This window comes from Gopherus flavomarginatus, chromosome 4 (genome assembly GCF_025201925.1).
Source record: "Gopherus flavomarginatus isolate rGopFla2 chromosome 4, rGopFla2.mat.asm, whole genome shotgun sequence".
Taxonomy (NCBI): Eukaryota; Metazoa; Chordata; order Testudines; family Testudinidae; genus Gopherus; species Gopherus flavomarginatus.
Genome location: NC_066620.1, coordinates 20,292,564 through 20,305,093, shown reverse-complemented (window position 1 = coordinate 20,305,093; position 12,530 = coordinate 20,292,564). Strand labels below are relative to the sequence as shown.

Below are 12,530 nucleotides of genomic sequence, written 5' to 3'. Positions count from 1 at the left end.
AAATACACAAAATTAAAATATGTTATGACCTTCAACTTCTTTCCTCTCAACACACTCATCCTTGGGCACATATTGGAGTTGGGAGATTCTGCTCGCTGTTTTCTATCTGGTGCTATAAGCAGATTGCCATCTGCTGGATAAAATGAACAATATACTGGCTTCACTGTGCTTGTTGTCTGTGATTGTTTCTATATCTTGATACACTTTCACAATTTGAAAGTGAACTTACTGCTCCTGAAAGATACCTGAGAGAGGTCTCTGGAGAGTGTAACCGATATAGCACAGGCAGTGTGACAGGAGAGTCTGTCCTATGCTGCTCTGCCAGTCTGTTCCAGCCCTGCCCTAGAGGGGCCAGCTCTGGGGCTGACAGTGTAGTTTAAACTCCATGCCTGTTCAGACCTTGTGTACTTTGCTTATACTGTCCACAAGGTGTGATGTGGAACCTACCCACTGGCTAACTGCATATAAGTCACCATTAGTAACAGAAATATGAATGTTGGTTCATTTTTTTTGTGGGAGGAAGCTTCCGTCCTGATTTTTCTGGACAATGGAGGGAAATCACAATGTTTTTAGCTATTTGAACAGTAATTCCAATAAAAGTGTTTTTTGCCGGTGTAGACCACTTTCCATACAAGGATCTCGAAGTATATTAGAGAGGTGGGTAAATTTTGTTCCCATTTTATAGAGGGAGAAACAAAGACAGAACCGGGTCAAGAAGAGAAGCCAGAGCTCCTAATTCCTAGTCAAGTGTGCTAAGGACTGAGCCAAAGCCCATGGAAGTCAGGTCCACAAAAGGACTTAGATGTTGTGATGCTCAGTGTTGCAGTTTCTAACTTTTAAGTGTCTTGAAAATCACAGGATCCGCAAAGCCGAAGTTAAGTAATGAATGGAGAGAGATGGATGCCTAAGAACAGGATCCACAAAAGCTAGTAGCATCCTGAGGAGCTGCTTCAGCTAGCCAGACAAGAAGGCTGTAACAATATCGGGATTCCTTAACTAACAAACCAGTGAATGAGAGAGGAATAAAACAAACTGGAAAGCATCTCTGATGAACTGCTGCATGCAGCCATGCACTGTTCCTAACCCCTACTTCCAGGGCACATCTCCAAATTCTTAACACTCACAATACAGTCCATTATGAGGAAGCAGTTGTTCATAAGCATCTCTCTACTGGGGGTGTGTCCTAAGCCTCATCCCTCTCACAGAGTTAGCCAGAGTGGTGCTTATCACTGCTTGTGATCTGCAGCCAGGAACCCCTCTCCTGGAATTAGGTGGTGCAGGGTTTAGGTACCTAAATCTGGGGTTTAAGCATCTAACTCCCTTTGGATCTGGGCCTGGGTTTTGGTATTGACTTCCATGGCCTCTGGATTTGGAGCCCCTAATGTCTATTCAATGCTAAACTGCTTTCAGGAATAAACTGATGTATCAGAGAAGGGGGGAAAAGAACAAAAAATAATCTTTATTTAAAGGAGACCAGTATGTCCTGTTCTGCAGTTTTTAGAACTGACACAAAGCCAGGGGTAAATTGGACCAACTCACAGCAACTCAGCAAGCCCAAATACTGTTTTTGTGATAGCTTAGATTCTGGAGCATTAGGTGTCACCTTTCATTTGAAAATTAAGGGGTTAATTCTCCACAGTGTCCAAGCAGAGGGCTTCCTGATGTTGAGCTGCAGGGGAGCAGATCTAATGTATGCCTGTGGAGAATCAAGCAAAGCAAAGCTCCACGTTGCCTTGCCTCCTTCTCACCCTCTCTGTCAGGATCCTGACAAGGGCATTCTGAGCCAAGGGTCAGGGCAGGGTCAGACCTGAGGCTGGGAGTAACAGAGGAGTTTTCATAGTCAGGTTCCAGACTAAGGTCAATACCAAGGGTCAGAGTCCGAGTTAGAATTCAGGTTCCAGATCAAGCCCTGGTCAAAACCAGGAATTCAAGAGTAGAAATGGTTGTAGCAGCTGCATGAGATCGACGCTATTACCTGGGTGTCCCTTTAGGTTTATGTAGGGTAAAGAACCAATCAGAAGCCGTGAGGCTGCTGGCTTTCAGACCCCTTGAGGTGAGACTTCCCACCATCTGTGTCCACAGAGGGTCACAAGTAATGAAGCAACAACAGATGACACTATAGTGCTGTCTACTACCTAGCAACTTTGCAGGCCTGGGTTCTAGACTGTACCTTAAACTCTCATATCAGGAGTTGGGAGACAGAAGGTAGACAAACTGCCTCTGCCAGTAGTAATTCCTCATACACAGGGAGAATGCTCCATTGAGTATCACCAGCTGCTTTAAGTGCACATTACACTGTTTATGCAGCACAGAGTGGCCTTAGCAGACCAGAAAATCTAGCCCTCATGGTTCCAGAGAACCTGTTGACACAGAGCCTCCAGGCAGCCTGAAATGATAGTTCTGAGAAATGTGAATAACTGCCATTCATCTCTGTGAGGTGTTGATTTTGAAGCCTAATTATACATACAGTATCAACATTAATTATTTCCAGTGCTTAACTTATAATGAAAGAGGTGCTGGGGCTGAAGCAGCTTTTTTACATTCATAACTGATGCAGCAAGCCCAGAGATGCCAGGGCTATGAACTGCCAATCCACAGGTTCCACGGCTCAGCCCTGGCAAGCCCAGGCACAAATTCAGCACTGATTATTTCACAGCTGATCAAGCTGATGGACAATCATAGTATGTAGATCTGCACAATCTATTGTGAATTGCATCTCATTTTTGTACCATGAGAGAATGAAGTTTAGTTTGTGGGTAGAGTTTAGAAGAGCACTTCTACTATTTTTAAAAGCAGCAAAGAATCCTGTGGCACCTTATAGACTAACAGACGTTTTGGAGCATGAGCTTTCGTGGGTGAATGCCCACTTTGTCAGATGCATGTAGTGGAAATTTCCAGGGGCAGGTATATATATATATATATATATGCAAGCAAGAAGCAAGCTAGAGATAATGAGGTTAGTTCAATCAGGGAGGATGAGGCCCTGTTCTAGCAGTTGAGGTGTGAAAACCAAGGGAGGAGAAACTGGTTTTGTAGTTGGCAAGCCATTCAGTCTTTGTTTAATCCTGAGTTGATGGTGTCAAATTTGCAGATGAACTGAAGCTCAGCAGTTTCTCTTTGAAGTCTGGTCCTGAAGTGTTTTTGCTGCAGGATGGCCACCTTAAGGTCTGCTATAGTGTGGCCAGGGAGGTTGAAGTGTTCTCCTACAGGTTTTTGTATATTGCCATTTCTAATATCTGATTTGTGTCCGTTTATCCTTTTCCGTAGAGACTGTCCAGTTTGGCCGATGTATATAGCAGAGGGGCATTGCTGGCATATGATGGCATATATTACATTGGTGGACGTGCAGGTGAATGAACCGGTGATGGTGTGGCTGATCTGGTTAGGTCCTGTGATGGTGTCACTGGTGTAGATATGTGGGCAGAGTTGGCATCGAGGTTTGTTGCATGGATTGGTTCCTGAGCTAGAGTTACTATGGTGCGGTGTGCAGTTACTGGTGGGAATATGCTTCAGATTGGCAGGATGTCTGTGGGCGAGGACTGGCCTGCAACCCAAGGCCTGTGAAAGTGTGGGATCATTTTCCAGGAGGGGTTGTAGATCCCTGATGATGCATTGGAGGGGTTTTAGCTGGGGACTGTATGTGATGGCCAGTGGAATCCTGTTGGTTTCTTTCTTGGGTTTGTCTTGGAGTAGGAGGCTTCTGGGTACACGTCTGGCTCTGTTGATCTGTTTCCTTATTTCCTCGTGCGGGTATTTGTAGTTTTGAGAATGCTTGGTGGAGATTTTGTAGGTGCTGGTCTCTGTCTGAGGGGTTAGAGCAGATGCGGTTGTACCTCAGTGCTTGGCTGTAGACAATGGATCGTGTGATGTGCCCGGGATGGAAGCTGGAGGCATGAAGGTAGGCATAGCGGTCAGTAGGTTTTCGGTATAGGGTTGTGTTAATGTGACCATCACTTATTTGCACGCTGGTGTCTAGGAAGCGGACCTCCCGTGTAGATTGGTCCAGGCTGAGGTTGATGGTGGGGTGGAAGCTGTTGAAATCGTGGTGGAATTTTTCCAGAGTCTCCTTCCCATAGGTCCAGATGATGAAGATGTCATCAATGTAGCGTAGGTAGAGAAGGGGCGTGAGTGGACGAGAGCTGAGGAAGCGTTGTTCCAGGTCGGCCATAAAAATATTGGCATATTGTGGGGCCATGCGGGTGCCCATAGCGGTGCCACTGATCTGGAGATGTATATTGTCATCAAATTTGAAAGAGTTGTGTGTGAGGATAAAGGCAAAGAGCTCAGCAACCAGTTGTGCTGTGACATCATCAGGGATACTGTTCCTGACAGCTTGTATTCCATCTGTGTGTGGGATGTTTGTGCAGAGAGCCTCTACATCCATGGTGGCTAGGATGGTGTTTTCTGGAAGGTCACCAATGCATTGTAGTTTCCTCAGGAAATCAGTGGTGTCACGGAGATAGATGGGAGTGCTGGTGTCATAGGGTCTGAGTACAGAGTCCACATATCCAGACAGTCCTTCAGTGAGAGTGCCAATGCCCGAGATGATGAGGCGTCCAGGATTTCCGGGTTTGTGGATCTTGGGTAGTAGATAGAATAACCCTGGTCGGGGCTCTAAGGGTATGTTGATTTGTTCCGGTGTTAGTGTAAGGAGTGTTCTGAGTAGATGTTGCAGTTTCTTAGTGTATTCCTCAGTGGGATCTGAGGGAAGTGGCCTGTAGAATTTGGTGTTGGAGAGTTGTCTGGCTGCCTCCTTTTGGTAGTCAGACCTGTTCATGATGACAACAGCACCTCCTTTATCAGCCTCTTTGATCATGTCTGGGTGGTTTCTGAGGCTGTGGATGGCGTTGCGTTCTGCACGACTTAGGTTATGAGGCAAGCGATGTTGTTTTTCCACAATTTCTGCCTGTGCACGTTGGAGGAAGCATTCAATGTATAGGTCCAGACTGTCATTTCGACCCTCAGGAGGAGTCCATGTGGAGTTGTTCTTCTTGTGCTGTTGGTGGGAGGGTCCCTGTGTATCAGTGCGCTGTTCAGTGTTGTCCTGAAAGTATTCTTTGTGTTAGTCTGTAAGGTGCCACAGGATTCTTTGCTTCTTTTACAGATCCAGACTAACATGGCTACCCCTCTGATACTCTACTATTTTTGTCTTATTTGATTCCTACTCAAAACTGGGAAGAAAGATGCACCTGTTAACCCCTCCTCTCCCCAGTTCTAGGATATTGTAGTGCAGTATTGGCAAAGTCTGAGGAGAAAGTCCCTCCCTCAGGGAAAGAACGTAAAGGAAACTAGGAAAGAGTAGCTGGTGGCCTTCACTCAAGGGATCTGGATAGTCTGGGGTAATGGAGGTCGGATGGGGAGACCTTCTCCCAGGTATAGTATACACGGTGAGGAAGTGGACTTAACATACTGTACAACTGAAAAGGAACAAAACTCTTCAGCCTTACCTGGAAGGACATACTTTGCCATATGTTATATCCATCAGCAGTCTCCTTCTTCAGAATATGCTGTGTACTGGACTCAGCAGGTCAAAGATATTAATAAAGCTGGACAAGGGACTCAGTTATAGGATTCCATTAGCTGTCTGAGGACAGAGGATTTGTTCAAGAGGTCTTATCTGTTGTCTACGACAGCGGTTTTCAAACTTTTTTCCTGGTGACCCAGTTGAAGAAAATAGTTGATGCCTGTGACCCAACGGAGCTGGGGATGAGGGGTTTGTGGTGTGGGAGGGGCTCAGGGCTGGGGCAGAGGGTTGGGGTGAGGGGTGGGGCTGGGAATGAGGAGTTCAGGGTGTGAGAGGGGGCACTGGGCTGGGGAAGGTAGTTGGGATGCAGAAAGGGATCTGGGCTGGGTGTGCAGGCTCTGGGGTGGGGCCGGGATGAGGAGTTTGGGGTGCAGGAAGGGGCTCCAGGTTAGGGGGGGCTCAGGGCTGGGGTAGGGGATTGGGGCATGGGGTTCGGAGCTTACCTCAGGCAGCTCCCGTCAGCCGCACAGCGGGTGGAGGGGGGCTATGGCAGGCTTCCTGGAAACGGCCAGCAGCAGGTCTGGCTCCTAGGCCCCGTGCCCCCCTCCCACCCCCCCGGATCCAGACCTGCTGCTGGCCGCAGCGCAGTGTCAGAACAGGTAGGGACTAACCTGCCTTAGCTGGGCAGCACTGCCGACAGTACTTTTAACGGCCTGGTCGGTGGTGCTGACTAGAGCTGCCGCGACCCAGTGCCTTACATTCTGTGACCCAGTACTGGGTCGTGACCCATAATTTGAAAACCACTGGTCTACAAGATATTGCCCAGTTTTAATGTGCAATGAGTAGTCTGTTTCTAGTGCTAGCAGTGATTGCTGATGTGTTGCTGTGAAAAGTGCCTCTATATAACATTAATCCTGAGAGTATAAAGATTTCTTGAGGGATGACCAGAGTCATGAAATAATTGTCGCAAATCAGATAACACAATAACGCTCTTAAAAATTACCTGTAAGGGGGTGGGGGTGGGAGAATGGTGTTTTACAATTGTATTTATGTTGATTTATTTATGGTTTATTTATGGTGTACCACCAATAGCCTGAAAAATTAGTACACCTTTTAAAATTCTTTTTGGAAAAGTCAGGAATATAAAATCTCAAGTTCCTTGTTTTTGCTAGCTGTCTCCTTGGAGAATGAAAAAAGTGAAATGTGGTCCTGAATCTAAGACAGGGGTTCTCACAAGAAAGTTTTTCCTGGCCTCAGTGTGGCCACCAACTCTTGCTGGTGTCTGCACTGACACTTTTTCCTAAAATACTTTATTAACACTGGAAAAAACAAATAAATAAATATGCATGTATACACATCCAGATCACTGTTATTTATTTATGCAGGGGTTTTTTGCGGACTCAAATATAATGCTATGAAAAGTGATACTAACAAACATACAAATATCACTTTTCACAGCAAATCTGGCAAGTTACAACCTGGATGGAGGGGTCAGGGTAAGGCAGTGGGGACCAGGGAGGATGGATGGAGGGGTATAGGGTGACACAGCAAAGGCCAGAGATGTGGGTTGGCACCTGGAGCCAGGAGTTGGTGCCCTGGGCCAGCACCCACTGGATCCCAGGGTGAGCATTCTCAGTTGCATTTCTAGGGCCGGGAATCACCACCCACTACCATGCAGCCAGGGGTTGGAACCTGGAGCCAGCACCTGCTGCTGTGTGACCGGGGCCGGGGGTCGGCACCCAGAGTTGGCACTTGGGGTATATGTCCACTGCTGCACAGCTGGGGTTAGGAGTCTGTGTCCTGGGCCAGCACCCACCAGAGCCTGCTGCTGCCCAACTGAGACTGGAGGTCGGCATCCAGGGCCAGCACCTGCCAGAGCCTGGGTTTGGTGCCCATTGCTCTGTGACCAGGTCTGAGAATCTACATCCAGGGCTGGCAACTGTGGCCGGGGATCGGCGCTTATGGCCAGCACCTGCCGGAACCCAGGGTCGATATCCAGGAGCAGTACCTGAGGTCAGCGGCCAGGGCTGGGGGTCAGAGCATGCAGCCGGGGGGGTTTGGCTGATGCCAGGGTTTGGGACTGGCACTTGGGGGCTGTGCATGCTGCTGCACGGCCAGGGCTAGGGGTTAGCATCCAGAGCTATCACCCACCAGAGCCCAGGGCCGGCAGCCGTTGGAGCTCAAGGTCAGTGCCTGGGAGTCCGGGATTGGAGCCCGCTGCCCTATGGCCAGGGGTTGGAGTGTGAAGCCCCATGGCTGGAGGCCTAGTCTGGTCTGGTGCAGATGCAGGTAGGTAATACTGCGTTATGCTGATGTCACGTTTTCAAGGATTCCAGGTTTACTCTGCAACCGTAAGGATTAGAGACTTGAGGTATAATCCTGGCCCCATTGAAATTAGTGGAAAAACTCTCATTGGCTTCAATGAGACTAGGACTTCATGCTTACTTTTTAAAATAACCGCTCAGTTTCTGGAGAACAAGGTGGGAGCCTTAAAAACAAACAAACAAAGGCAAAGTCATCTGAAACAATGTGACCCAGCCTAATTTGACTCCTGAATCCACAGAACTGTTAATATCACCCCAAGCCTGCTTCATACGTGGAACTCTTGTATCTGTAACTAGAGCTGTGACACTCCTTTATGGTTGGGGCAGATCTAGAGGCATGTTCTTGTCCCAGGATGTATAAATGCCTATTTATTACACAGTCAGGGTGTGTTAAACATTTATTTAGAATGAATACAGAATAATAGTAAGTGTGCTCCTATGTTTTTTTCTTTTCCCCCAGGATAGTTTGCTGGTTGAAATGGAGGAGTTAAAAGCCCAGCTGCAAAGAATTCAGAATAATGAGGAAAAACAAGCTCAGATGACCAAAATGAAACAAAGCAAGTTGGTTCTTGAAATGGAAGAGTTAAAGTCCCAGCTTGAAGAAACAAAGGAGCGGGAAAGGCAAAAAGTATCAGTTTTAGAAAATGAGAAGGTGCTTATGAAAGGACGTGTGTTTGCACTGAATTTGTAAAGGCTGCACTGCATGTTAACACACTGAAGTTTACTTGTCAGAGTCTTTGATAATAATCAAGAGTGTGGCAATACTGGCAAAAAGTGGCTTGTCTCTTCTATTTTAGTGGAATACATAAGCAAGGGATAGGTTGCCAGGCGTCTGGTTGTCAACCGGCCCACCGTGTCGAAAAGGGACCCTGGCAGCTCCGTCAGCACTGCCAAGTGGGCCGCTAAAAGTCCGGTCAGCGGTGCTGCAGGTCTAAGGCAGACTAGTCCCTACCTGTCCTGGCACCATGCTGTGCTCTGGAAGTGGCCAGCAGGTCTGACTCCTAGGCGGGGTGGCCAAGGGGCCCTGTGATTCCTGCCCTGAGCACTGACTCTGCACTCTCATTGGCCAGGAATCACAGGCAATGGGAGCAGAGGGAGACCTGCTGGCGAGAGCAGCGCGCGGAGCCTCCTGGCCCTCCCGCCTAGGAGCCAGACCTGCTCCTGGCTGCTTCCAGGGTGCAGCGCGGTTCCAGAACAGGCAGGGACCCTGCCTTAGCCCTGCTGCGCTGCTGGCCAGGAGCTGCCAGAGGTAAGCCCATGCCCCAACTCCGAGCCCCCCCCCAAACCTGGAGCCTCCTCCTGCACCCCTGACCCCCAGCTCCACCCCAGAGCCCACACCCCTAGCCAAGAGCTCTCACCCCTCCCACACCTCCACCCCCTGCCTCAACCAACAGCCCCCTCCCACATTCTGAATCCCTCAGCCCCACCCCTCAGCCTGGAGCCCCCCCTGCACCCTAAACCTCTCATCCCCAGAGCCCACACCCCCAACTGGAACCCTCACCCCCTCCCACACCCCTACTCCCTGCCCCAGCCCAGAGCCCCCTCCCACACCCTGAACCTCTCATTTCTGTCCCCACCTCAGAGCCCACACCTCCATTTAGAGCCCTCACTCACTCCTGTACCCCACACCCCAGCCCAGTGAAAGTGAGTGAGGGTGCAGGAGAGCAAGCCACTGAGGGAGGGGGAATGTAGTGACCGGGCGGAGGAGGGTGGGTTTCAGGGAAGGGGCAGGGTCAGGGTGTTTGGTTTTGTGCGATGAGAAAGTTGGCAACTCTAGTAAGGGGCCAATCTTGTGTCACTGAAATCTGTTTGTTCTTCCACTGACTTCTGTGTTTTGGGATCAGGCCTAAACCGGGAGCTAGCCTGCGATATTGCACAGTAGCTTTCAGAAAGATGGCTAATTACTATTTTTTCAGCTAAGACCAGCTTTGAGGGTTCCTGTTATGGCAGAAGAATGTAGTCAGGGTACAGTCTCTCATTCACTATATAGTTAACATGATCACTGGGTTGTTTTCAGTAACTGAGGTTGCATTTACTCTAAAACTCTGACATGATATACACAAATTAGTGCCTTGCTGCTGTGCACCATCCAAAATACTTACAGATTGTACCCAAAGTGAAGTATAAACTCCCAGTGTAAACATTTGAAGAGAGAGTTAAGTTATTGATACATATTAACACCTTTATTAATTATGATTATTATCAGCAGCAGCACAGTGCCTAGGAGTCCTAGTCATGGACCAGGACCCCAATGTGCTAGGAGCTGTACAAACACAGAAAAAGATGGTGGTTGCCCCAAAAGCTTGCAATCTAAATATAAGACAAGATGCAACAGATGGATACAGACAGATGGGGGAGGGCAAGTAAACAATGAGACAGTACTGGTCAGCAGCGCCGGCTCTACAGTTTTCGCTGCCCCAAGCAGCACGTGGAATTGCCATTGCAGGTGGTAGGGGCAGTCCTTGTGCCGTTAGGGCGGCAGGCCCGTTTCCGCGGGGGTGGCAATTCTGCAGTAGCTTCTATGTTTAGCTGAAGCCACGCCTGACAGCTAAACATAGAAGCTGCTGCGGAATTGCTGCCACTGTGGAAAGCGCCTGCCGCCCTAAGGGCACACGGACTGCCCCCGCCCCCTGCAGCGGCAATTCGGCGCGCTGCTTGGGGGCAAAACAACAGGGACGGCCGCCCCTTGCAGATTGCCACCCTAAGCACCAGCTTGGAATGCTGGTGCCTGGAGCCGGCCCTGCTGGTCAGCATGAGAGGCAATAGTCTCGGTACACCAGCAGCCTAACCCCTGTAAAAATTTTGGTAGGTATCATGCAAAGAGAGTTTTAAGGAAGATTTTGAAAGAGTATAATGTATTAGTTCTGTGGATGCTTATGGGGAGCTCCTCCCAAGCGTGAGGAGCAGCATGGGAGAAAGCACAAAGGAGTCTGAAAATTTAACAAGGGATTGATGGAAGGGCTAGTTGGAGGCAGGAGTCAACATTTCAGTACTGAATGGGAGATGACAGGGTAGGGTGGGAATTGGCTGGGAAGGGCCTTGAAAGTAAAGACAGCTAGCTTACGTTTGATTCTCTGGAGAAGAGGGAGCCAGTGAAGGGATGCAAAGGGATGACATGGTAAAGCAATGCACTAGGAAAGTGATCTTTGCAGCAGCATTCTGAATGGACATGAGTGGGGCAAGATTATCAGAGAAAAGGATGTTGCAGTAATTAAGATGCAAGGTGATGAGAGGCTGGGTGAAAGTTTTAGCTGTGTGGATGGACAGGAAAAATCATATTTTAGAGATGTTATCCAGAAAGAATCTGCAAGACTAAGACATAGCCTGAATGTGAGGTGCTAGAGAGAGATCTGTGACAAAGATGACACCCAGGTTACAGGCAGGGTGATGGTATTGTCCACAGTAATCAAGAAAGGCAGTAGCAGGGAGAGTTGTGGAAGGGGCGATTAAGAGCTCTGTTTTAGCCATGTTGAGCTCGAGCTGATATTTAGACATTCACAAGGAGACGTCAGACAGATAGGCAGAGATTTTAGTTTGGACACAAAGGGATGGGTCTGGAGTAGAGAGGTAAATCTGTGAGTAGTCAGAATGGAGTGGTAGTGGAACTTATGTTTGCAAATGAGGGTACATCTACACTACGGGATTATTCTGATTTTACATAAACTGATTTTGTAAAACAGATTGTATAACGTCGAGTGCATGCGGTCACTCTAAGCATACTAATTCGATGGTGTGCGTCCATGTATCGAGGCTAGCATCGATTTTCTGGAGCGTTGCACTGTGGGTAGCTATCCCGTAGCTATCCCATAGTTCCCGCAGTCTCCCCTGCCCATTGGAATTCTGGGTTGAGATCCCAGTGCATGGTGGTGCAAAAACAGTGTCGTGGGTGATTCTGGGTAAATGTCATCACTCAATCCTTCCTGTGTGAAAGCAATGGCAAACAATCATTTCGCGCCCTTTTCCCTGGATTGCCCTGGCAGACGCCATAGCATGGCAGCCATGGAACCTGTTTTGCCTTTTGTCACTGTCACCATATGTGTACTGGATGCCGCTGACAGAGGCGGTACTGCAGTGCTACACAGCAGCATTCATTTGCCTTTGAAGGGTAGCAGAGATGGTTACCATCCTTGTTGCACCGTCTGCCATTGTAAATTGGTGATTTGATGACGGTTATCAATCATTTTGTACCATCTGCTGCTGTCATGGGTGCTCCTGGCTGGCCTTGCTGAGGTCAGCCGGGGACGCATCGACAAAAATGGGAATGACTCCCCAGGTCATTCCCTTCTTTATGTTTTGTCTAAAAATAGTCAGTCCTGCCTAGAATATGGGGCAAGTCTACTAGAAAGCCAGAGAGCAGAGCTGCTCTGGGTCAGAGCCCGAGAGATCCCGCAGAAATGATGAGCTGCATGCCACTCTAGCAACAACCCCACCCATTGCTTCCCTCCTCCCCCAACCCTCCTGGGCTACCGTGGCAGTGTCCCCCCATTTGTGTGATGAAGTAATAAAGAATGCAGGAATAAGAAACACTGACTTTTTAGCGAGAGAAAATGACGGGGAGGCAGCCTCCAGCTGCTATGATAATCCAGGCAGGACATTAAAGGGTAGGGAGGAGAGGATCGCAGCCACCCGCTGCTATGATAGTCCAGGGAGTACAGAATCTTTTCTTTAGACACGAAAGGCGGGGGCGGGGGCTGATGTGGACGGTTACTCAGCATTTTGCACCATCTGCCAGGAATGACAGG

General features: G+C 48.7%; 1 protein-coding gene across 1 annotated transcript in view; it reads left to right on the top strand.

Moving 5' to 3' along the window:
- The window catches only part of LOC127050317 (myosin-11-like), an 86,805-nt gene that overhangs the window by 53,068 nt on the left and 21,207 nt on the right, over window positions 1-12,530 (top strand). The window contains exon 6 of the mRNA XM_050952163.1: window positions 8,249-8,440. Coding sequence (XP_050808120.1) covers window positions 8,249-8,440 — 192 coding nt within the window. The remainder of the gene's footprint in view (window positions 1-8,248; window positions 8,441-12,530) is intronic.